Consider the following 26,450-nt stretch of genomic DNA (forward strand, 5'->3'; position numbering starts at 1 on the left):
GCTCACTCTGTGTGCAATAATAGTGTTTAACATGACTTTTTTAAATAACTACCTCAACTCTGTACCCCACACATACATATAATTAAGGTCCCTGAATTGAGTGAATTTCAAACGCAGATTCAACCACAAAGCCCAGGGAGGTTTTCCAATGCCTCACAAAGGGCATCTATTGGTAGGTGTTAAAAAAATAAAAAATTAAAAGACGTTGAATATCCCTTTGAGCATGGTGAAGATCTTACACTTTGGGTGGTGTAAAGGAAGGAAGGAAAACGCTCAGGGATTTCACAATGAGTTTAATGGCTATGATAAGAGAAAACTGAGATGGATAAACAACATTGTAATTACTCCACAATACTAACCTAATTGACAGAGTGAAAAGGAAACCTATACAGAATAAAATATTCTAAAACATGTATCCTGTTTGCAATAAGGCACGAACATAAAACTACAAAAAAATGTGGGAAAGAAATTGACGTTATGTTCTGGATAAAAAGCATTATGTTTGGGACAAATCCAAACATCATCGCTGAGTGCCACTTCATATTGTCAAGCATGGTGGTGGCTGCATCATGTTATGGGATTGACTGTCATTAACAAAGATTAGGGAGTTTATGATCAAAAGAAACAGAATAGAGCAAAGCATAGGTAAAATCCTATAGGAAAACCTTGTTCAGTCTGTTTTCCAACAGACACTGTGAGACAAATTCACCTTTCAGCAGGACAATAACCTAAAACACAAGGCCAAATATACACTGGAGTTGCTAACCAAGACAACATTTAATGTTTCTGAGTGGCCTAGTTAGTTTTCACTTAAAGCTCGCCGCTTGGAGTCTGGAGCACTGGAAACGCATACTCTGAAGTGATCAATCACGCATCAATATCTGACAGTCCGACAGATAGGTTTGGCGGATGCCAGGAGAACGTTACCTGCCCCAATGCAACTGTGCGTTTGGTGGAGGAGGAATAATGGTCTGGGTCTGTTTTCCATGGTTTGGGCTAGGTCCCTTAGTTCCAGTGAAGGGAAATCTTAACACTACAGCATACAATGACATTCTAGACGATTCTATGCTTCCAACTTTGTGGCAACAGTGTTGGGAAAGTCCTTTCTTGTTTCAGCATGACAATGCCCCTGTGCACAAAGCGAGGTCCATACAGAAATGATTTGTCACGATCGGTGTTGAAGAACTTGACTGGCCTGCACAGAGCCCTGACCTCAACCCCATTAACCACCTTTGGGATTAATTGGAACACCTACTGCAGCAAAGGGGGGACCAACTCTATATTAACGCCCATGATTTTGGAATGAGATCTTCGACGAGCAGATGTCCACATACTTTTGGTCATGTAGCGTATATTAGTGTTTTATTTTTACAAATGTTTGAATTTTTCTTCCACTTTGACAGAGTATTTTGTGTAGATCATTGACAAAAATATGACAATGAAATCTATTTTAATCCCACTTTGTAACACAACAAAATTATGAAAAAGTCAAGGGTTGTGACTACTTTCTGAAGGCACTGTACATGAAGTAGCAGTGTGAAATCACTAACACCTGGGAAAAGCATGAACAACCAAAAATCAAATTGGTAGCTTTGCAAAGGGCACTGCTGGGTCATCCACTACTGCATTTCTCAACTGGCAGAACATTTGGACTGGTGACACACACGAGGGAGAGCACACAGGCAGAGAGGGAGTCTCAGCACCATTAGTAGAACAAATATAAAACAATATTATACAAAACACTAGTTTTCAATACTTGATATGCCGTTTCATATGTTTACTGATAGGCTCAACAAAAGCATCAAGAGTTTCATATTTATCTTACTATGTGTTCATATGCATATTTTTCATGTCAACATTGATGGCACACAGATCATTTTAGGTTGGTGTGTTAACAATATCTTCAAATGATAGAACATTCTAAATGATTTAATATGCTCACATTCTAACCAGTGTATAAAACAGTCATAACAATAGTCCTAAAATGTTGTGAAAATCAAACACACTAAACTGCGACTCTGATCAGTATTGCTTTGACGTCACCCATATCACACAGGTTAAGAGATTAAATCAATTCAAAACATGGTTCAAGAAATACAAAGGAGGGAAGTGTAGCTTGAACTTGTGAGAACAATTGTGATTAAAACAATATTAAAGACAGATGCCTGATGTTTTCTGTATCCTTCCTTAAATCGTTTTACAGGCAAGCAACATTTAACAAAAATGGGAGAACAAACCCGAGGATGAGCAGAGGCCAGTTAGTCCTTTGTAGAGCACAAAGTTGAGGTGGCCACCACCACATGTTTTGGACACAGGAGTCAGGTTTGGGCCAACAGCAATGTTTCCACAGCAACCTCAGCAGGTGTGTGGGACAGCAACAGGCAGGACTATGTGAGTGACAGCGGGGTGTACCATTCCTGAGCCAAGGGATGGGCTGGGGGATCAGGCAGGCAGATGAGTTGTCTCCGGCCTACTCCATCTTCTGCTGCAGTTTCTTCTGGAAGCAGACAGGCAGGATAGAGAGTATGGCCAGGACACCTAGCACAATCAGAGAGTTCCAGGACACTGCCTCCCCAGCTGTCGTCAGTTTGTACAGTGTTGTACCAGCGTTGATCGCCACGAAGGACGGTGGGGCCACTCCTGACAATCAGAGATAAGGGAGGAAGTCAGTATTGTAAGGCACACAACACATAGCTAAGGCATTCCTAGTCAATCACCAAATATTTATGTCGAAAAGCCAGCGAATTATAAAGGCTTGCGCTCCTTTTTTAAAAAATATCGTGTTGAGCGTAGATGCACTTGATTCAAAAGCCCTGCGCACCGGGTAAGCAAAGTGTTCCTTTTTAACAATTTTGTCTGAAGAGACAAACTCCGTCTACCCGGCCGACCGGCAAATATGAGACAAAATCTAGTGCACCTACAGCGCTGCCCAATCGGATAGCTCAAATCACCGTGGCTGCAGAATTCCATGACCCTGGCTACAGCTAAGTTTAATAGGCTACTAGCCTATGTAAGATTTAATAACTTTTAAAACCATTATCACAGAGAGACTGTCAGCGAATACAGCAAAGAGCTACCGTTTTTATGAGTGAGTGCATGTTTAAGTTTATATTCAGCGCTGTCACTGTTTTTATTCAACACTATTATAAAACTCCCTTCTCCGTACTTCCGCTCAGGTTCAGCTGCAAGGTTCAGAGTAGCCAAGTATCGATAGCCCTGCGTTTTATTTTTATTAGCAGCTCGTCGTGTCGATTTTAATATCAAAGAATATTTTACATTCTCTGGTCATAGGAACAACATGAATTTGTGCATGAGGCAGATGCCACCATGACTCGAGTTTCGCCCTTAGGTGGAAAAGTGTGTCCCCTCTGTCTGGTCAGTCTCACCGGAGGAAAGGAAGGAGAGAGCAGCGACCGTGAGAGGCGGTTGGGAAAAATCTTTTGACCGGTCATCCAAGTCGGAAACTCAGGCATCTTTCCAAAGCTCTGACTTTTCGAGCTGAAGATCACTAACGTCGTGATTTGACCATGTTGACCATCAGACGCAGGTACCATCAGTCCAGTAAAATCTAAAAGCGAATTATTTAAATTCATGCTCCACAGTGCCTCACAAATGCTAAACCAACTAATCTATTTTGTTATCAAAGCTCGAGTTTTGAAATATAATATGGTCTGAGATTAACAATATTGGCAGGCCAATCATATAGCCAATATGCTGTGATAATGTATAAGGCCTACTGCCCAAACCTCATTCCTACAAAACTGTTTGTGTGAGGTTAATGTAAAAAAAATCTGAGCAGTAGACCTCAGCTTGCTTTTTGACTGCAAAAGTGATCTTGACTCAGAAAAGTTTGGTGACCACTGTATTAAATGGTATGAGATTCAAAAATAGCCCAGCAATAAAAACAATGCAGCACTATCAACACTGTTTTCTACCGAGAAGGAAATACTGGAGTTTGATATATCTTAGCCTTACCAAAGAAAGTACCAAGGAAGAAGAACCCCAAAGGCACATTGATGATGGGTGAGGTGATGTTGATGAACCAGTTGGGGAGAAAGGGAGTGATCCTCAGAAATATAATGTAATTGATGAGATGATCTCTGTGCTTGTCAACCTGCAATTGAAAACAGATAGCAGAACCTGTCATTCACAGAAAGGCTTGGAGGCTACTAGCCCCCTACTAAGACTCCACTGTTCTGTGGGTGTTACTAAATTGTTAAAAGTTTGCTTGTACTCTCATATCAACAACTTCCTACACTGTTCACGTACCAAATCAACCTGTTTTTCCTTCCAAAAAGGTCTTACCTGCTGGGACCATTTCTGGACTCTCTCTGTCAGGTATCTGTAGACCACTGGTCGCCCCACTAGATAAGACAGCATGTAGCAGAAGGAAGCCCCCAGGCCAGAGCACTGGGAAACAGTGAAAGAGGCAGTACATTTTGTAAACAGAGTCTGGTTTACAGAGTCAAAGTACATTTTGTAAATGTCACCACTATTATTAGTCATAGTTCTCCTTGTGTCAATAGTATACTCACCAGGCAGACGAGGAAAAGAGCCAGGGGGAAGGGGTAGAGATAACCAGACAGGATACTGAGGAAGATGGATCCAGGGATTGCAAATGTCTGGAGGCTGAGTCAGTAGCGTCAAGGAATACAGCTCAAGGGTTGAACACACAGCAGTATGTGCACACACACTTGTGGATGCAGTCACAAAAATACACTAAACAAAAATATAAAAACGCAAGATGCAACAATTTATAATATTTTGTGGCCTGAGGAATGTTGTCCCACTCCTCTTCAATGACTGTGTGAAGTTGCTGGATATTGGCAGGAACTGGAACATGCTGTCGTACACATAAATCCAGAGCATCCCAAACATGCTCAATGGGTGACATCTGGTGAGCATGCAGGCCATGGAAGAACTGACACATTTTCAAATTCCAGGAATTGTGTACAGATCATTGCGACATGGGGCCTTCCATTATCATGCTGGAACATGAGGTGATGACGACAGATGAATGGCACGACAAAGGGTCTCAGACACCGTGACGAGATCCTATCTCTGTGCATTCAAATTGCCATCAATAAAATGTAATTGTTTTAGTTTTCCGTAGTTTATGCCTGCCCATAGCATAACCTCACCGCTACCATGGGGCACTCTGTTCACAACGTTGACATCAGGAAACCGCTCGGCCACACAACGCCATACATGCTGTCTGCCATCTGCCCAGTACAGTTGAAACTGGGAGTCAACCGTGAAGAGCACCCTTCTCCAGCATGCCAGTGACCCTCGAATGTGAGCATTTGTCCACTGAAGTTGGTTACAACACCGAACTGCAGTCAGGTCAAGACCCTGGTGAGAACGACAAGCACGCAGATGAGCTTCCCTGAGACATAATTTCTGCACAAACTGTCAGAAGCTTCTGTTGTGCAAAGGCACTGTTTCATCAGCTATCCGGGTGGCTGGTCTCAGATGATCCCGCAGGTGAAGAAGCCGGGTGTGGAGGTCCTGGGCTGGCGTGGTTACATGTGGTCTGCGGTTGGGAGGCAGGTACTGCCAAATTCTCTAAAATGACATTGGAGGCAGCTTACGGTAGAGAAATTAACATTAAATTCTCTGGCAACAGCTCTGGTGGACATTGCTGCAGTTAGCATGCCCCTTCAACCTGAGACATCTGCGGCATTGGGTTGTGTGACAAAACTACACATTTTAGAGTGAACTTTTATTGTCCCCAGCACAAGGTGCACCTGTGTATTGATCATGCTGTTTAATCAGATTATTGATGCCACACCTGTCAGGTGGATGGATTATCTTGGCAAAAGAGAAATGCTCACTAACAGGAATGTAAACAAATTTGTGCACAAAATTAGAGAAATAAGCTTTTTGTGCATATGGAACATTTCAGGGATCTTTTATTCAGCTCATGAAACATGGGACCAACACTTTAAATGTTGCGTTTCTATTTTTGTTCAGTATTGTTAAAACATACTCCACTGTAGTAGCATACAGTACAAGTTGATTATAGATCTGGCTGCAGGACTAATTTGTGCAGAAGTATCCGCTATAAAAGAGGAGAAAAACATGGTCCTATGCATGTTATTTATTTTTTTTTTAATTTATTTTGATGAATATGAATTAACACTACACAGTATGAACTATGAATACAAATGCAGTATCATGCCTTCAAAGGAAGTCCTTAGAACCTACTGTACTGATAAAGTTGAACTAAGTTTAATCTGTCTTCTCCTGTCATAAAATGAAGGAAAATGTACTGCACTCTGTGGTTGTTGTGAACACACAAGAATCACCTGAATTAATACTCAATGATCAAAGCCCACTGTACCTCCTACTTCTCCATTCATTATCCAGAGGCAAGCCCATGCCTTTACTATGGCCTTGGCTTGGCTGGCTGCTTTGTTCAAAGGAAATAATGAATGAGAGGTACACCGAGCAGGCGAGAGAAAGGTAGGGGAGATTAGGGATGATGCAATCAACAGGCCCATCACAGAGTAACAAAAGCCTGTCTTGGCCCGCTTCCCAGTCTGTCGCTCTCCTCTGCTGACCCACTGGATTACATAGGGGGGCTCGCAGACATGATGCATGTTGAAACAGCTAATAAGTATGTAACTCAATCCTCCAAACGTTAACAACTCTGCAATACATTTACTACCCAAAAGGATACAAGATATAGGTGGTAAAGTAGGCTACTAACACTTGGGTGTAGTAGGTGTCCTTATATTTGGAAAGTACAGTGCCCAAGGCTTTGGCATCATCCATATCTTTGGGGATTTTAATAGTAGCCATCTCATCACTGAAATGAAAAAATGTGTATATCAATTCACCATCATACAATGTTGTGGATAAATAAAAATGTGTGAATCTGTGTGCAAGGGCTTTGACACTTACAGAAACAGAAATTAAAACGTGACTGTCTCTATTGGAGTGTGACATACTAGGCTGTAGACATTTTAAATCAAATGGTTCTCATCATTAGCTGTGATAATCATTGATAACAGGCTCCTATATATCTGTAATAGTCATATTTCCAAACAGCCTTTACATGGTGATACTTTCTTTGTTCTCTATTCGGACGTCCCAGGTGTCTTCTAAACTCTGATGGCTAGTTGCCATCAGAATTGAATTGAGAAAATGCTCCGTTATAAAATCATATCCATTTCCACTCCATAAAATAATCCATCAACAGTTATCACAGCTAATGATGAGAACCATTTTAATGAAATTATTTAACTTGGCTGGTGAATGCCATTTGGTAGGCTGTTTCACAAAAGTTACAAATGTTGTACAAAAGTAACTCTCTAAACATGAGTCTGCTTGCTGGAAAGATAAATGCAGAGAACAATTACTCGTTGAGCTCTGGGAAATTCCTGTACACTAGGTACATGACAGAAGCAGCGCAGGTGAAGACAGACAGCAGGATGAGGAGAGACATGCGAGCTGAGCCCCCTCCAGTGTATTGAGTCTCTGTGGAGAGGGGAGTAGCTAAGTTATATAGCACACACAGTCAGCAAATTAAAAATATCTTGATAAGCCTCTATTCTTCTGTGACAACAGCAGTAAGCCTCATGTAATGTCTTGCTTCACTTTGCATCACTTGTTGTTCTAGTTCCTGGTTGATTTCCCCAGAGTACATGAAGCATGCTATGTAGTCAAACCATTCAAGATATATAATCCTTGAAACTGACTAGTTCCTCATCAAAGTTAGAATACATCTGCCTATGTTATCACATGACTCCAAGCTTATGTTTATTTAAATAAAAAGGTTAAATAAATTAAAAAAGTATAAATAAAGTATGCATTGTGTAACATCCTGTTATGATAATTGTGTTGCTCCATCTATATAAGAATAACATTACATGGTTAGCCTACTAATATTTTCCTGACTTCATCCAAGTAGTTCTGTCATTGACACTGATTAACACTAGTAACTTAATGTCAAACTGGGTATGGCCCCTGGCAGTGGCTGGATAGATAGCAAGCTACTAAGTTACTAACCTGATCATATGAATTTCAAACAAATATACTGGTAACTAACCCATTTTGTCTGTGCTTCAACTCCGTCATACCACCACCAGCCTTGAAAGCAAGCAACTTCTGAATCTTGATAATCAACTGTTAATAACGTTAGTTAGCTAACGCTGACTGAGAACAGCATATCCGCATTTCACAACCATCTGGCTAGTTATCAAGCCGGCTAGCAACATTTAACGAGACGTTTACCACATCATATAAACAGTAATGTATCTTAACGTTAGCTAATCAATTAGAAGAACACAAGTAAATTAGCTAGCTATACTAGCTAGTTAGCCGGGATAGCAACGTCGTTATCTATACATACCTTTGAGGGTTTGTGCCTCGTTACATTTTGTCTTTGGTTCCTCGTGTAACGTTACTGACGAAACACTATCGGCCTCTCGTCTTTCTCTTCGTTTCTTGGCCATGTCCGCTTATTAAATTAAGATATCGATCTAGCTACACCGACCTCGGGTGTAATACACCGACCGGGCTTCTGTCAAAGTTGAAAGTAAGAGACGAGAGACCACTTTGCCAACCGGCGACCAGCAAATTGACACATTCCCACAACCTTTCACCTTTTCTGAGTTTGTTTCTCTACCTTTTCCCCACAGTGCCACCATGGGGCACCCTGCATTTCCAAAACAATGTTACAGCAGCACAGAGTTGACTGTTTATATAGTATATTATTGTCGTTTTTACAGTAGCAGTAATATTATTGGCTTTCATTTATGTGACTAGGTTGTTGGTTGGTTGTTCTGATGTTATGATGTCATCCAAATCATCATGAAAGATCGTGCTGAAAACTTCAAATCTACTAGCCAACTGCAATGACATGCTTTCCAGTTTCATAATATTTTGTTGTCTTTATTTACTGACTGCAAGACAGTGTGAGAGAGATATCAAACATGTAAAACTACAACTCCTAGAGTGCAATAGTTCGAAGCGGATGTTCGTGTTGGAGAAATTTGGCGCTGATCTATCCGGGTACTTCATTCACTTCTTCCTTTCGCGCCGGTAACTGAAGAGCCGTGCGTCCATGTGCGCATTGACTGGGAATTCATAGACCACAGAAATACTGAATCCGAGCCATACCAGATTTAGCTATGGATCCAAACGTATTAATCGAGGCCCTTCGGGGTACCATGGACCCAAACTTGCGTGAGGCCGCGGAGAGACAGCTGAACGAGGTAAAAACTTGTGATGGTGCTAATCGGGCCTCTTCTGTTGTGTCACACATCAAAGATGGAATGGAGTCCTCCTAGCTTGTGGCTATGGGAGACCAGAGTCAGTCCAGAACTTTGACAGATCAAATATTCTCTTCGAAATATGTACTCACCGAAACATATAGACGTTTGCCGTTACGGGTGTAATGTCAAAGTTTCGAATTATATTTTAACATCAAGATCTGCAACTCCAAGCGAATCCACCCCGTATTCCCGCAGCTGGTTCTTTAAAAACGTGCGGGAAGTTAGCATTAGCTTCCTTGATAATTAGCTGCTAGCTACGCAGTAAAAAGGCTTGTTGGACGATGCTTGCTTTTGGCCTAGTTGATGTATCATGTTTGAATCGTTGGAAATACAAATTTTGCCATTAATACCAGTTTTGTCTAAACGAACTAAATCATGCGATCTAGTATACGAATGTAACTAGAATTTGCTAAAAGTTTGAAAATCTGTGATAGCAAGTTGGCTAAGTGGCTCACGTGTCAGGTGTTGTTTTTTACTGCTGACATTGCCCTGCACAGCAGTAGTGCTAACTAGCTAGCTCGTTGAATTTAGATAGCTAACTTAACTAGTTGGCCAGCCGAATTGACAGGTTTAACGTTAGTTAGTCAAGCTTTAATCGTCATACTTTCCTATCAATATACATGTATGTCTAATATGGGAGTAGCTAATGTTAGATTTATTATTTAACTTGCTGGCTTTGCCTTTCATGAACGTAGCTAACTAGCAAGCTAACTGATATTTGCTAACTAGCTAGGTAGGTTTGATTTATCGAACGCTAGTTAACTTGCAAGACACAAAGTAAAGAATAGCAATCATTATTAATAATAGCTACGCATTTAGTAACGGGGCAAACGTTTTGTTTGTACGTCATTTGAAGTGAATGTTCGCTGGCTAGTGCTACGTTAGCAACCTTTTGAGGCGAGCGTTACATCAATTACATTGAGTCATTCGATGAGCTGTCCGCTTGCGCATATTCTTTCGCTAATGTTAGCCTTACAAATTAAATAGCCAGCTATGTGCAACATGGCCTATTATCATTGTCTAGACGTCGATTTTTCATGTAAAATGTAGACGTGCCATAGATAACTAACATATACGGACGGCGTGAATTCTTTCATGGTCATGTTGCGCTCGCGACGTGAAAAGCGAACGTTAGCTATTAGGAAGAAGTCTCTCTTGGGCAATTGTCAAGTATACTCTGGTCTGTTATCGGTTATGCTCTCCTTAGAACAATATATGTACGGTGTTGTCATGTAGCCGGGGTTTGAGTGAACTTTAAGTCAAGTTGTTATGTTTGTGATATGTACATATTGTGTATAATCAGCTTGAACGTATTGTGAGCTAACTCTAGTTTGATAAGTGTAGGCCTAGCAAGGCTAAAAAATAAAATGTACATGAACTTCTTCACTCAACATTTTTCGTTACAACAGAATATACGACGCCAAGAATTTATATCCACAGAACAAGAATGTGCAGTTGGGTTGTTAGCTCGGAGTCATGTGTTTTATCCAGGGAGAGGTCTCGTAGTGCATTATCTACAGGGAAAGGAGGGGAGCAGGCTATTTCTGAAGCAGTTAAGCCTGAACAGTATTCACTTAATATAGCAAGTGGGGCAAGGCATTGAGACCCATTTTCATTCACTTTTATGTGATCAATGATTCTGGAAAAAGTATGCTGCACTCTTGTGTATACTGGATATCTTAAGTTTTAACATTATTAGTTAGTGTCTAGAGAATAGGGAGAGGTGACACACTCACTGTTTGATGCAGATGCTGCAGTCTCAAATGACAGCCTGGATGTTGGCCAGGGCCCTGGCAGGCCATGTGGAGGTCTGCATTCCTTTGATGTGTGTTTTATGGGGGGGTTACATTATATAATTTACCTGTTGCATCAAGGTTTTGGCATCTTGGCATCCTTAAGTAGCTGTATGTGTATTAGCTACAGCTAATGGAGCTCCATGCCTCAATATAATGGTTATATGGCATTACTGTCATCAATCAATCAAATGTATTTATAAAGCCCTTTTTACATCAGCCAATGTCACAAAGTGATATACAGAAACAAAGCCTAAAACCCAAAACAGCAAGCAATGCAGATGAAGAAGCATGGTGGCTAGGAAAAACTCCCAGCACCTAGGAAGAAACCAGGCTCTGGGGGGTGGCCAGTCCTCTTCTGGCTGTGCCAGGTGGAGATTATAACAGTACATAGCCAAGATCAAACGTTCATAGATGACCAGTAGGGCCAAATTGTATTTATTTATTTATTTTTTACCTTTATTTAACCAGGCAAGTCAGTTAAGGAAGGAACAGTGGGTTAACTGCCCGTTCAGGGGCAGAATGACAGATTTGTACCTTGTCGGCTCGGGGGTTTGAACTTGCAACCTTCCGGTTACTAGTCCAACGCTCTAACCACTAGGCTACCCTTATTATTAGGGTAGTAGTAGGGTAGCCTAATAATAATCACAGTGGTTGTACAGGGTGCAACAGGTCAGCACTTCGGGAATATGGCTTTTCAAAGCCGGTCATTCAGAGATAGACAGCAGGTGTGGTAGAGAGAGTTGGAAACAGCAGGTCTGGGACAAAGTAGCACGTCTGGTGAACAAATCAGGGTTCCATAGCCGCAGGCAGAACAGTTGAAACTGGAGCAGCAGCATGACCAGTTGGACTGGGGACAGCAAGGAGTCATCACTCCAGATATAACAGACTGACCCTAGCCCCCCGACTCAAACTTTTGCAGCATTGTCATGTAATTTGCTTGGCAAGGAATCAAGAGGAATGCCATGCCACACTTTTTCTTACTTGCAAATAGTACATGGTATACTTATAGCAATTCCCTAAAAACCGGGCACTGTCTGTATTATCCCTCATTGCGAATAGTTTAATTTCAGCCATTTTAAACCTATACATCCAAATGAATAAAGCATATACATCCAAATAAACAAGGCAGGCACAGTGATCATACCCAGTTAAAATGGCAAAATTCTCTTGCTTTTAATTTGTTTTTTATCTGCAGTTGATAAGACAGCCACGTGGTTCTCGTTAATATGTTATACACGGTTTGTTTTGTTGATATGTAGGTCAAATACACATCAGTGTTTGATATTCATGCATCCTTTCCTGCTTTCATTTACAGGGTCACACCCAGGTGAATTTTGTGTCAGCTCTGCTGCAAGTCACCATGTCTGATCAGTTAGATTTGCCCGTCAGACAAGCAGGTGAGTTTCAGAGGATGGGTAGATGTTGTTATTATTATGATGCTGTGGGGTGGGCTTCTGGGCTCTCTTGCAGATGGAAATTCACTGGAACTGAAAGGTGAGAAGAGTATCTACTACCGTAGCTCAAATGAACTGGGCACGCTTTCTCAAAGATGACCCCTGCCCTGACTGCCACAGCTCCCACACTGATGACACCAGTCATATTGTGAAGACTGACCAATTTCCCATGAACCTGTACATTTGTTCACCAAGATACACGCATGATAGAAAGAGAAGAAAGGTGTTTTTGTTGTATATGATGCAATCTTTATTATGCTACCGTTTTAGCTTATTTTATCCTGTCCTGTGGCATTGACATTTTACACTTCTTTTAGTCTGCTAGGGAGCTCTAGTGAAATCTATAATTTCTCGGTCTGGACAGTTTGTCTAGTCATTGACACAGCTGCCTTTATTATAAAATAACATTCCACATGTTTGAGATGCTCTGTGTGAGGGACCGTTCATAGCCTGTCCATGTGTCACACATGCCTCTATGGTAATGATGTGCAGTTATATGGTAGGACGATCTGCTCTTGATCAGTGGCTTATTTGACTTTTTTTACATTTTACAAGTGTGCAGTCCTCAGGTGGCTGCCAGACAGAGCCTATCATTTTCAACCTGCTGCTAGCCTCCACACTACCATGTTAACTTGTGCTCACCCATAGTATCATGTTCTATCTTTCAACTTTGTCAGTTCTTCTACATTGTAGTTTGCTTCAACAACACAATAGTAATGTGACTGCCTGGAGGAAAGTCTTACGTGGCAGCAGCCCATCCTGCCTTATGCGTTGGGTGCTAATCTGTGTGCCTCTTGTCAAACAGATGACCTGGATATTTCTAAACAAACCTCCAGGAACTGGTGTGTTGAGCAGGAATGCTATCCTTCTTGTGACTGTGCTATTTGTCCTGCCATAGAGCCCTGCTGCACCTGACTCCGATTCAGACCGATTGCATTAAGTTAATGCAGCTGCAGTGGTGGCACGGGATAGATCATATCTGTCATGCCATTGGGTAAAAGATGCTTAGAAGTTGGCTTGGGACCTCTCCCCAGGAGAGCCACATGAACTTCACAGTCAGCACTTTGGCCCGAAGTGCTGTGGTAATGAGGCTCATTTGCTGTAATCTGACACGCAAAGGGAGGAGCTAAGCGATTCCGTCACCAGCTAGCAGACAAATGCCTGGGATTCCCATAAAGGCAGTGAGATCAGACCCAGGTCCCTCCTATTGAGGACAAATGCCCTCATGCTTATGACAGATAATAGCATTTTTTTTTGTCATGGTTTGTTTTTTCAAATCTGTCACACTGATATTATAGGCAATTGCATTATTTGATATTTCAGGAATCATCTATTCCCTGCCTCCATGTGTGGGCTAGGGGGATGTTGAGTTGCTGTGTCAGCACTGACTGGCAGGATTATGACTTCCCAGCCAGCAGCACGGCGATCACATCTGTGTCAGCAGTCTGTCTGACCCCCTATCCACCGCCTCGCCTGCCCCCCTATCCACCGCCTCGCCTGCCCCCCTATCCACCGCCTCGCCTGCCCCCCTATCCACCGCCTCGCCTGCCCCCTATCCACCGCCTCACCCAGCCTGCGAGCCACTGACCTCAGACGCTCCATTGTGGCTCTGTAGAACAATTCACACCCGTACTCCAAATTCAGACTCACTGTCTGAGCTGCAACACGAGATGGGGAACTATTGCAAACCCCTAACTAAATTGCACTTTTACACCTCTGTTCTATGACTCACTCAAGGAATTAGGCCTCTTTCTGCTGCTCTGCTCTGATTTTATCAGTTGAATATGGTAATTTCTGTTGTAATTTCAGGGGGCAGAGGAAGGATGAATGAGTGACTCCTTTCTTGGATGGGGAGTGCTAATGAACAGGGCCATGCTAGTGTGTTGGGACTGAAAGGAGAGGTGTGGGCTCTTAAAGGGGCCTAAAAGCACTCCTTACTCCCCCAGCAGGCTGCTACTCCCTCTCAGCCTGAGCACATGAGGAGTCACATTGAATGTGCTGGTCATGAGATCCACTGCTGCGGCTATCTAGGCTGATGGACTCTTTCACACCGCCCAATGTCACACTGACTCAAACAATTTAGAGATCTCCCTGATGTAAAGTGATTTTAAAGAGACTGAGAATATTGTGCCACTTTAACCAGCTGCAATTCCATAGGAATTGGAAGTGTTCATTTTAAACCTCATGATCAAAGCAGATTTTACTTCAACACCATACAATTTGCATTAATTATATCTAGGTGGGTGGAATACCAGCTGTACATTAAACCTGCCTTAGAATTACATACAGTGCATTCGGAAGTATTCAGACCCCTCCCGTTTCCACATTTTGTTAAGTAACAGCCTTATTCTAAAATGCATTAAATAAAACATTTCCTCAGCAATCTACACACAATACCCCATAATGACAAAGCGAAAACAGGTTTTTAGAAATGTATGCAATTTTATCAAACTAATTTACAGAAATATTCAGACCCTTTGCAATGAGCCTCGAAATTGAGCTCAGGTGCATCCTGTTTCCGTTGATCATCCTTGATGTTTATACAACTTGTGGTAAATGCAATTGATTGGACATGATTTAGAAAGGCACACACCTGTCTATGTAAGGCCCCACAGTTGACAGTGCATGTCAGAGCAAAAACTAAGCCATGACGTCAAAGGAATTGTCCGTAGCACCGCGAGACAGGATTGTGTCGAGGCACAGATCTGGGGAAGGGTCCAAAAAGTGTCTGCAGCATTCAAGGTCCCCAAGAACACAGTGGCCTCCATCATTCTTAAATGGAAGAAGCTTGGAACCACCAAGACTCTTCCTACAGCTGGCTGCCCAGCCAAACTGAACAATCAGGGGAGAAGGGCCTTGGTCAGGGAGGTGACCAAGAACCCGTTGGTCACTCTAACAGAGTTCTAGAGTTCCTCTGTGGAGATGGGAGAACCTTCCAGAAGGACAACCATCTCTGCAGCACTCCTTTATGGTAGCTTGGCCAGACGGAAGCCACTCGTCAGTAAAAGGAACATAGCCGCCCGCTTGGAGTTTGCCAAAAGGCACCTAAAGGACTCCCAGTCCATGAGAAACATAAGATTCACTGGTCTGATGAAACCAAGATTGAACTCTTTGAGACCAGACAATAGCTGTGCATCGACGCTCCCCATCCAAACTGACAGAGCTTGAGAGGATCTGCATAGAAGAATGGGAGAAACTCCCCAAATACAGGTGTGCCAAGCTTGTCGCGTCATACCAAATAAGATTCAAGGCTGTAATCGCTGCCAAAGGTGCATCAACAAAGTACTGAGTAAAGGGTCTGAATACTAATGTAATTGGGATATTTCAGTTTATTTGTAATATATGTAATCTTTTTTTCTCTTTTTGTCTTGTCATCATGGTGTATTTTGAGTGGGGGGGCTATTTAATCAATTTTGGAAAAAGGCTGATGTAACAAAGTGGAAAAAGTTAAAGGGTCTGAATACTTTACAAATGCACTGTATGTAATCCATTTTTAATAGGGTCTCTAAGAAGCCTTTCTTATGTTCAGTCAGTTGATGGTCCTCCTCTCCCTTCCCTAGGGGTGATCTACCTGAAGAACATGGTGACCCAGCACTGGAGCGAGGGGGACGGCACCAGCACGGAGACGCCTGTCAATAACATCCCAGAGGAGGACAGGCAGTTCATCCGTGACAACATCGTGGAGGCCATCATCCACTCCCCCGAGCGCATCAGGTAACCGACCACCCTGTGGCTGCTCAGATCACTGCACAGCGCCGGAAGAGGGGGGGTAGAGGTAGTTCGGATCAACCAAATTGTCTTCCAACCTTTCTCCGCTCTCTTTAACCCTTCAGAGTGCAGCTGACAACATGCATCCACCACATGATTAAACACGACTACCCCGGCAAGTGGACTGCCATCGTGGACAAGATTGGCTTCTACCTGCAGTCAGATAACAGCGCCGGCTGGCTGGGCATCCTGCTCTGCCTCTACCAGCTGGTTAAAAACTATGAGTAAGGACTCCTTGTTTTAGAGTGACCATGCTGTGACAGTCCCAACCATTTAGGGAATGGGGTGCCATTTGGGGGACACAGTATTATAGAGCTGTTTTCTATGTCTTCGGGTGGCTGATGTTTCTGATTGTGTGTTTGACAGGTACAAGAAGCCAGACGAGCGCAGTCCTCTGGTGGCGGCCATGCAGATCTTCATGCCCATGCTGAAGGACCGCTTCATCCAGCTGCTCCCTGACCCCTCCAGTGAATCTGTCCTGGTGCAAAAACAGATCTTCAAGATCCTCTACGCCCTCTTCCAGGTACTACTGACCACATCCTTCACTCTCACCTTCTTAGAAGTTAAGTGTTTATATTAGTCTGTTGATTGTGTAGGGTACTTGTCTAAATGTGGATGTATAGCTGTAGTGTACAGTTATTTAGCTACTCCTTCCATAATACTGGTTTTGGAGATGGGTCGGTTATGATTGTCCTGTAGGAGGGGAGGGCTGAGGACCATCTGGTCCATGTGGGCTGCTTCTTCTGCTGGCTGTGATGTCACTGTCATGTGGGCCACTGGGCAAGACCTGTCCCCGCTCAGCATGCCAGATTGCTCTGCTGTCTAATGTCCATTGGAAAGACGACAAAGCGTTTTGAATTGAATAGATGGAATTTCTCCTTTTCTCTGTCCACAGTATAACCTCCCCCTGGAGCTGATCAACCGACAGAACCTAACGGAATGGATGGAGATCCTGAAGACAGTGGTGGACAGAGACGTGCCTCCGGTGAGGGCAGATTTACTGTGGTAGGGCAAGGAGGGGAGCACAAATAGGTTGACTATGCAAATCAAGGAGCTCCCAAACAGATTAGCTGTAGTTTGTTTGCTTTATTTTATTGCTTCTAGTTGAAACAAAGCTAATTTATTTATTTTCGTGTATATTTTTTTTCCTTCCCCGTCTGTGCCTCACAGGAGACCTTGCAGGTGGATGAGGATGAGAGACCTGAGCTGCCCTGGTGGAAGTGTAAGAAGTGGGCCCTCCACATCCTGGCCAGGCTCTTTGAGAGGTAAGCCTACTCAACCCACCCCAGCACACTGTCACTACACTGAGTGTACAAAACATTAGGAACACCTGCTCTTTCCATGAGACTGACCAGGTGAAAGTGATAATCCCTTAATGATGTCACTGTCTGGTGGATGGATTATCTTGGCAAATGAGAAATGCTCACTAACAGGGATGTAAACAAATGTGTGCACAAAATTGGATTAACTTTTTGTGCGTATGGAAAATGTCTGGGATCTTTAATTTTAGCTCATGAAACATGGGACCATGACTATAAACATGTTTATTTTTTGGTTCAGTGTATATTAACCTGTGAAAGCATCTTCAAACCCCCCCAGGTATGGTAGCCCAGGCAACACTACCAAAGAGTACACAGAGTTTGCCGATCTCTTCCTCAAGGGATACGCAGTGGCAGCACAACAGGTGAGAGGCCAAGGCTGCTCTTGGCTTTGTCTGAGCTGAAAGATGTGTGATGCATGACTCTGTGATTGACTGAGGGACAGAAGGTTGCCTTTCAGCTGTGTCTGTCTGCATGGAAGTCTGATCTCAACCAGAGGGAACTGATTTGCCTGTTTCTCTGTAGGTGCTGCTGAAGGTCTTATATCAGTACAAGGAGAAGCAATACGTGGCTCCCAGAGTCCTCCAGCAGACACTCAACTATATTAACCAGGGAATCGCACACGCTGTCACCTGGAAGAACCTTAAGCCACATATCCAGGGTATCATTCAGGATGTGGTTTTCCCCCTCATGTGCTACACGGACAGTGACCAGGAGTTGTGGGAGGAGGACCCATACGAGTACATTCGCATGAAGTTTGGTAAGTGCCATTCTTGTTTTTGGAAATCAGAGAAATATTCTGTGTTATTTGTCATCCAAAAGGAATGTCCTGGAATCGGAGACTGCCTGGAAGTGATCAGTTAAAATATTTAACTGTGTAAAGCTATTCTAACAAACCAATGATCTGCTGACTCTCTGTCATGTCTCAGATGTGTTCGAGGATTTCATCTCTCCCACCACGGCAGCTCAGACCCTGCTCTTCACCTCCTGCAACAAGAGGAAAGAAGTGAGTTGTGGTTCTGATGTGCAAGCTGAGTCCTTCTGGTCCTGGCACGGTCAACAGCCAGCCATGATGTGATCATGGTTCCATCCCAAATGGCACCCTAATCCCTATATAGTGCACTTCCTCTTTTTTTCAGAGCCCAGGTCAAAAGTAGTGCACTATATTGGGAATGTGTGCCATTTGGGATGCATACCCTCGATGGCCAAGTGCCTGTTTTTTTACTGGCCTCACTTCTGCCCTTATTTATGGCCTGGCCAACTCCTCTTTCCTGCCCGGCCCTGCTGTGGCTCTCATTAGCGCCCTGTTGCTCCAACAACAGTACAGAGCTGTTGGAACCGGTCTGTGGACGCGTCGAGCCAGGAGAACTCTGGAAAACAAAGTAGCATAGCTGGAAGAAAGCACTACTTTAGTTGCTGTAGCTCCTTAGTCAGATGTGTTACGTGTTACGGCTTTCTTTCTGTTCTAAATGTAAGGTGTTGTTTTAGCGTGTAGTTCTATTCCGTTTTGGCTGTGGGTGAACGGGGTGTGTGGTGCCTGTCCATGTTACGTGCTGCCGTCTGGCTGTGTCTTATAGTCTGTGCGGCGGTGCTCCCTCCACACCTGCAGCCATAGAACCACTGGAGATCATAGTACTGACCTGTGACGTCTCTGACTCCTCACCACGGGCCAGCCTCCATACTCTCCCACAAACTCTCCTGGCCTGCATCTCAAATGGCACCCTATTCCCTACATTGTGCACTAACCCATGGGCCCCGGTCAAAAGTAGTGCACTATACATGGATTAGTGTGCCATTTGGGACATATCAAAGGTGCTTGATGTTAATGTGAAGCAGTTAGCCAGGATACATTTCTTTATTCTCTAGGTTCTTCAGAAGACCATGGGCTTCTGTTATCAGATCCTCACTGAGCCCACCTCTGACCCCAGGAAGAAGGACGGAGCGCTGCACATGATTGGCTCTCTGGCTGAAATCCTGCTCAAGGTGAATAACCCAACACCATCTGCTATCCTCTTTTCTAGTTGACCTTTGGTCTGACCACATACTCATCAGATGAGGTAGCTGACTCGGCGTGTAACTTTTTTCTATATATATATATATATATATATATATATATATATATATATATATATATATATATATATATATATATATATATATATATATATATATATATATATATATATATATATATATATATATATATATATATATATATATATATATATATATATATATATATATATATATATATATATATATATATATGGAGGTGTAACTTTTCGTGGTATCCAATTGTTAGTAGCTACTATCTTGTCTCATCCCTACAACTCCCGTACGGGCTCGGGGGAGACGAAGGTTGAAAGTCATGCGTCCTCCGATACACAACCCAACCAAGCCGCACTGCTTCTTAACACAGCGCGCATCCAACCCGGAAGCCAGCCGCACCAATGTGTCGGAGGAAACACTGTGCACCTGGTAACCTTGGTTAGCGTGCACTGCACCCGGCCCGCCACAGGAGTCGCTGGTGCGCGATGAGACAAGGATATCCCTACCGGCCAATCCCTCCCTAACCCGGACGACGCTATGCCAATTGTGCGTCGCCCCACGGACCTCCAGGTCGCGGCCGGTTACGACAGAGCCTGGGCGCGAACCCAGAGTCTCCGGTGGCACCGCCCTTAATCACTGGCCCACCCGGGAGGTGTAACTATTTTGCCAATTTGTTTTATTACTTAAGTTTACTTTATGGATCCCAAGTGGCAGTCAAATATATTAATGAAATTCATGGTTAACAAAAATACATTTTTCTTTCCCCCCAAACAGAAAAAGGTCTATAAAGACCAGATGGAGTTCATGCTGCAGAACCACGTCTTCACTCTGTTCCGCAGTGAGCTGGGCTATATGAGAGCCAGAGTAAGTGTCACGTTGCCAGATCACTCTGGCCCAGGGCTCCAGTGGGGAGAAGGGGAGAGCATGTGTATCAAGAATATTAATGACAATGATTTGGTATAACAGCAGTGCTTTCTGTAAGTTCTGCTTTCCCTCATTGCAGTGGCGTTTTCAACTCTTCACATCTTGATAGTTCTAGATAGAAATTCTAGCTTTAGGAGAATTCGGCAAAAGTATAGCCAGTTTGTTCTGGTGTTTCCCCATAGGCCTGTTGGGTCCTGCATTACTTCTGTGAGGTCAAGTTTAAGAGTGACCAGAACCTGCAGACAGCCCTGGAGCTGACCCGCCTCTGCCTGATCAACGACAACGAGATGCCTGTTAAAGTGGAGGCAGCCATCGCTCTGCAGGTCCTCATCAGCAACCAGGAGAAAGGTAGCTAGCTATCGCTCCACTGTCAGACTCAGAAACACCATAGGTGTATATGGAGTCTTTGCTGTATAACATTAATACATGTGTTCTGCTTAAATCCAAATGATAGAACTGATTATCACTAAGTGCTCCTTTGTCATGTTTTTCCTCATTCCTAGCCAAAGAGTATATCACTCCCTTCATCCGGCCTGTGATGCAGGCCCTCCTGCACATTGTGCGTGAAACGGAGAACGATGACCTCACTAACGTCATCCAGAAGATGATCTGCGAGTACAGCGAAGAGGTCACGCCCATCGCCGTGGAGATGACACAGCACTTGGTGAGGAGTGTGTGTGCGCTCAGTACCTAACTCATAAACCGGCCCTGCGCAGGAAGTCGCCTTCCTTTGATCAGTTTATGATTCCGTTTGTCAGCCATGGAGAGAGGAAATAAGGTTCAATTACCATCTCTCCTAGTTCCATGTTGGTCTGGTTTTAAAGACTCTGCGCTCAGGGAAACCCACTTATGGCTGTTATTCCGGTCTCTCCTCAGGCGATGACCTTCAACCAGGTCATCCAGACGGGGCCTGACGAGGAGGGAGGGGACGACAAGGCGGTGACAGCCATGGGCATCCTCAACACTATCGACACACTGCTCAGTGTGGTGGAGGACCACAAAGAGGTGAGTACAGCCATAGCGTCCTGTCCGTGGGGTCTACTTGTACATCAAGCTGTCTCACGCTACAGAAACAGGATATGGGCTCCTGCCCTATTGGCCATTCTGGTTCGGACAAGGCATATTTACTTACAGCCATTCAACCAAACACCAACTCAGTACAACAGCTTCCCTCCCAGCTAAAGTCATGGTGCTGCCTGCCAACACACTTCCAGCTGCCCACCCGCTCCTGGAAACACACACTGTTCTCTCTTCAAAGTGCCTTGCAGGCTGATATCTCTAGAAATAGCACTGTGGCTCTCTGCCCGTACGGACGTCTTCCGACGCACAGGACCGTGGAGCTTGGAACCAGCCAAACCAGCAAATGTTGGTCAACAGTTAGATATGTCTTCTTGGTATACTACTTGTGGTCGTTGACTGTGTAAAGTAAAGCGATCAGCTGTTTACTTATGTTGTTTTTATCAATGTGCCTACCCACAGGTATTTGGTTTTCTGGAAATGACTTGCACAATGAAATGATCAAATCTACTCTTGCAGCACCACATGTATGTTCATCTGTGTGTGTGTTCCAGTGCTCTAACTAAATGAATGGGGTTTCTGTTTTAGATCACCCAGCAGCTGGAGGGTATATGTCTGCAGGTGATTGGCACCGTCCTGCAGCAGCATGTCCTGGGTAAGTCTCCCTTGCTCTTCCTGTCACACCACATTCCAACCGGGTCCTCCCGTCTCTCTGACACGCGCAAGTGGGTGAGGTGCCTAGAGTAATTTACGTGACAGACTCACTTTGTTGGGGGTTGTCCTATATTTACCTCTGTCTGAAACCCAGCCTGTGTGTGTGTGTGTGCTGATTTTCAGAGTTCTACGAGGAGATCCTGTCTCTGGCACACAGCCTGACCTGCCAGCAGGTGTCCCAACAGATGTGGCAGCTCCTCCCCTTGGTGTTTGAGGTCTTCCAGCAGGATGGCTTTGACTACTTCACAGGTATACTGCTCACCAACCAGCTCGTCTCAACTTTGCCTGTTATGGTGATATGACTATTATATAGACACAGACCATATTAAATGGGGAATGTGACTATTTCAGACATGATGCCTCTCCTTCACAACTACGTCACGGTTGACACAGACACTCTCCTGTCTGACACTAAATACCTGGAGATAATCTACAGCATGTGCAAGAAGGTACAGTAATTTACAGCCGCTGTGCAATGTGTTCACACATTATATTGGTGGTGTGTATTTTTGCTGGTGTGAACAGGTTGATAATCTGTTTTCCATGCAGGTTCTGACTGGCGATCCAGGTGAGGATCCAGAGTGTCATGCAGCCAAGCTGTTGGAGGTTGTTATTCTGCAGTGCAAAGGGCGCGGAATTGATCAGGTAAGTGTCTGGCTTCTACACTAAATATTGTATGGCTACGACTGTATTCAATCTTATTTAAGCTGGTTGAATATCAAAGTAACTGCTTTTGAGAAGCACTGTACTATACATTCAACTTAGACTTTCTTTGCCGCTCCTGCAGGTTGTTCCCTTGTTTGTGGCGGCTGCGCTGGAGAGGCTGACGAGGGAGGTGAAGACCAGTGAGCTGAGGACCATGTGTCTGCAAGTGGCCATTGCAGCCCTGTACTACAGCCCCCCTCTGCTGCTCAACACCCTGGAGAACCTGCGCTTCCCAAACAACACTGAGCCCATCACCAACCACTTCATCTCCCAGTGGCTCAAAGATGTTGACTGCTTCCTGGGGTAAGACCATGCAAGATGCTCATGTTTAATATATTTACAGCTCGTCTGGTTTCTATGGTCGCCCATGTAGTTTGATATCAAATAGAGCACAAACATGTGCAGTAAGATATTTTATGTTATCCCCCAGGCTCCATGATAGGAAGATCTGCGTGCTTGGCCTGTGTGCCCTCATTGACTTGGAGCAGAGGCCCCAGGCTGTCAACCAGGTGGCCGGCCAACTGCTTCCCGCAGCCATCCTGCTCTTCAACGGCCTCAAGAGGGCCTACGCCTGTCAAGCAGAGAATGAGAATGAGGATGAAGATGATGATGAAGATGGAGAGGAGGATGAGGAGAATGGTACTGCATTTTTTTATTTTTTATTAACTAGGCAAGTCAGTTAAAAAAAACAAATGATTATTTACAAGGAACAGTGGGATAACTGCCTTGTTCAGCAGCAGAACGACAGATTTTTACCTTGTCAGCTCAGGGATTTGATCAGTTGCTGGCCCAACACTAACCACTAGGCTACCTGCCACCCCAAATTTGTGCTATCCTCTGAAATTTGTGCTGTCCCATTGTCACTCACCTATTTTAATCTTCCTACTATAGTAAATAGATAAGACACAGCTGCAAGGAGCACTTCAATGGTAGATGGTTTGAGTTATGTTAGTAGATTGATCAGTAATAATTGCATCCATTGTGCCTTTCCTCAGTTGAGCTGGGCAGTGATGAGGATGACATTGATGAGGAGGGCCAGGAGTACTTGGAGATGTTGGCCAAGCATGCAGGAGAGGATGGGGATGATGAGGACTGGGATGAGGACGACGCAGAGGAGACTGCACTGGAGGGCTACACTACAGCTGTAGACGACGAAGACAACCTGGTGGATGAATACCAGATCTTCAAGGCCATACTACAGAGTAAGGAGACCACCTTTCAGGCACACAAAGCTAGTGATGGGTCGTCAAGTTAAGGACACAAATTTGATATAAACAGTGAATAAGTGTTTACACTCAGTCAATATTACAAAACAACATATCTGTGAGGCCTGTTATTTACAGTGCATTATTAGTACATGTTCTTCAGTGATGATACGATGACGAGTCGGAACGGGACACTGTGTCTGTGGGCACTGGGTCAGGGTCACGTTCTGTGTCTCTGGGTTCAGTTCCCCACAGCAGCGTGTTCTTCAGTTGAAGACATCGAGGCATTTGTCTGAGAAGGTTTAAAAACACAATACAGGCCTCCCGGGTGGCACACTAAGGCACTGCATCGCAGTGCTAGCTGTACCACCAGAGACTCTGGGTCTGTTGCAGCCTGCCGTGACCGGGAGGTCCATGGGGCGATGCACAATTGGCCTTGCGTCGTCCGGGTTAGGAAGGGTTTGGCTGGTAGGGATATCCTTGTCTCATTGCGCACTAGCGACTCCTGCGGTGGGTGGACGCAGTGCACGCTAACCAGGTCGCCAGGTGCACAGTGTTTCCTCCGACACATTGGTGCTGCTGGCTTCCGGGTTGGATGCGCTCTGTGTTAAGAAGCAGTGCGGCTTGGTTGGGTTGTGTATTGGAGGACGCATGGCTTTCGACCTTCGCCTCTCCCGAGCCCGTACGTTGTGATGAGACAAGATAGTAACTACTAACAATTGGATACCACGAAAGGGGGGTAAAATTCACAACAAAACAAAAACAAAAAAGAGAGAAAAAAACAATACAAACGAGATCTTGGTATTGAAGATATCATTGCAATATGTTGCATTTTTTATGCTTAAGTGTAATTTGTACCTAAAAGGGGAGGAAAAAACGTAACTATTTCTCCAACTCAGATATCCAGACCCGTGACCCAGCATGGTACCAGGCACTCACACAAACCCTTGATGAGGAACAAGGAAAACACCTTCATGACATTGGCACACTTGCAGACCAGAGACGGGCAGCACATGGTAAGTAAATGTATCCCCGTCATACAATTAGACAGCTGTTCATTTTTATTTAATTGTTTTAATTTCATAGAAAATAAACACTTTCCATGTTTGGCCTGTTGTATAATTGCCCTATTTTCTTCATTCTAGAATCCAAAATGATTGAGAAGCATGGCGGATACAAGTTCACAGTGCCAGAAGTGGTGCCAACTAATTTCAACTTTGGAGGCAACGCTCCAGGAATGAATTGAGTCGTCCCTTCTCCCTTTTATTACTCTGACTGATTGTAGTGAAGTGAAAAAAGCTTGTGTTGTTCCCTTAAGTAGTGGTTCCAGAACTGGTTCTTCTCACTGACTCTTCAATCTGACTATCAAATTGGAAATAGCACCAGAAGAAGTGGGAAGACAACCAAATGCAACAAATGGCTGGGAAAACAAACCAAGAACTTGAGCTTGAAGCAAGATGAAAAAATCAGCTCTAAACAACATTGTCTTCTGGGATCCACTGTGGAGGATACTAGGACGGGGACTTCCTTTTTTTTCTTCCCACTTAAACAAAACGGGAGGGCTTAACAATTTGAAATTGATAACGGGACTAAATGTTTCATCATTTTCACTGTTTTGGCCAAAAGGCTGTGCGTGATAAGATTATACCTCTGGCAGTAGTGTTGTCTACGTTATTTTCTGCAGTAACAAATTCTCATGTTTGTTATGTATATACAAGCCAAGGTTCTTGATTTTTAAGTAGCCTTGTTAAAACAACCAGAGGTATTTGTAAGGTGTCAAGTGTATTCATATGTAGCATATTGGATACTTCATAGCACTATGTGATGCCTGATCTCTGTAAATTAATGACTAGCACTTTCATATTGTTCAGGTCTCCTAGCCTTCTGTATCAGACTGCAATTTTTAAATCAATTAAGACCATTTAAAACACAAACCGCTGTAACTTTGGTTACGGTGTAGAATAATGAGTGGCATCACTTTGCTGCTAAAGTGGAAACATTCTTGATTCCTAAAAAAAGAATGCTCTTGGTGTTCAGTTTCGATACAAGACGTGTTGTGAGCACTGAAAGTCAATTGGATACTTCATTGAAGCATGTACAATTGGACTTGATCGTGAAGGTCTCAAGCATTTGGTTGGTGTATGGATGAACCATATATATATATACACACACACCAATATATTAAAAAAAGTTAAGTTGGATTGCATGCATGTGACTG

The 26,450-nt window shown here is 43.8% G+C and overlaps 2 protein-coding genes and 2 non-coding genes across 6 annotated transcripts; 3 read left to right on the forward strand and 1 right to left on the reverse strand.

Moving 5' to 3' along the window:
- Positions 1–276: 276 nt before the first annotated feature.
- LOC110526566 (transmembrane protein 41B) lies at positions 277–8,866 on the reverse strand. Of its 3 annotated transcripts, none has more exons than XM_021607642.3 (7): positions 8,357–8,866; positions 7,365–7,482; positions 6,683–6,811; positions 4,536–4,629; positions 4,306–4,410; positions 3,976–4,114; positions 277–2,640 (listed from the first exon to the last, which is right to left on the reverse strand). In XM_021607642.3, the coding sequence occupies exons 1-7, from the start codon at positions 8,457–8,459 to the stop codon at positions 2,471–2,473; spliced, it is 858 nt and encodes a 285-aa protein (XP_021463317.1). In that variant the 5' UTR covers positions 8,460–8,866; the 3' UTR covers positions 277–2,470. The 3 variants fall into 3 exon arrangements, with proteins under 3 accessions (XP_021463317.1, XP_090094976.1, XP_090094977.1); XM_090238850.1 differs by having other exon boundaries at positions 8,054–8,586; XM_090238851.1 differs by lacking the exon at positions 7,365–7,482 and having other exon boundaries at positions 8,357–8,683.
- A 116-nt stretch (positions 8,867–8,982) lies between these two features.
- ipo7 (importin 7) lies at positions 8,983–26,433 on the forward strand. The gene is made up of 24 exons (XM_021607636.3): positions 8,983–9,221; positions 12,393–12,474; positions 16,092–16,245; positions 16,365–16,523; positions 16,666–16,822; positions 17,195–17,284; positions 17,470–17,564; positions 17,899–17,983; positions 18,144–18,378; positions 18,548–18,624; positions 19,485–19,601; positions 20,442–20,531; positions 20,774–20,939; positions 21,095–21,255; positions 21,468–21,596; positions 22,197–22,263; positions 22,446–22,571; positions 22,674–22,771; positions 22,872–22,967; positions 23,110–23,330; positions 23,458–23,666; positions 24,023–24,229; positions 25,132–25,248; positions 25,378–26,433. Exons 1-24 carry the CDS (start codon positions 9,138–9,140, stop codon positions 25,476–25,478), a joined length of 3,123 nt encoding a protein of 1,040 aa, XP_021463311.1. The 5' UTR covers positions 8,983–9,137; the 3' UTR covers positions 25,479–26,433.
- On the forward strand, positions 19,135–19,312 carry LOC118965113 (small nucleolar RNA SNORA23). Its single transcript, XR_005052445.1, has one exon. It is a non-coding gene; the product is annotated as a small nucleolar RNA SNORA23 (small nucleolar RNA).
- LOC118965110 (small nucleolar RNA SNORD15) lies at positions 24,390–24,533 on the forward strand. The gene has a single exon (XR_005052442.2). It is a non-coding gene; the product is annotated as a small nucleolar RNA SNORD15 (small nucleolar RNA).
- Positions 26,434–26,450: the final 17 nt, after the last annotated feature.

This window comes from Oncorhynchus mykiss, chromosome 6 (assembly GCF_057628025.1).
Source record: "Oncorhynchus mykiss isolate SJ-2025 chromosome 6, ASM5762802v1, whole genome shotgun sequence".
Classification (NCBI taxonomy): domain Eukaryota; kingdom Metazoa; phylum Chordata; class Actinopteri; order Salmoniformes; family Salmonidae; genus Oncorhynchus; species Oncorhynchus mykiss.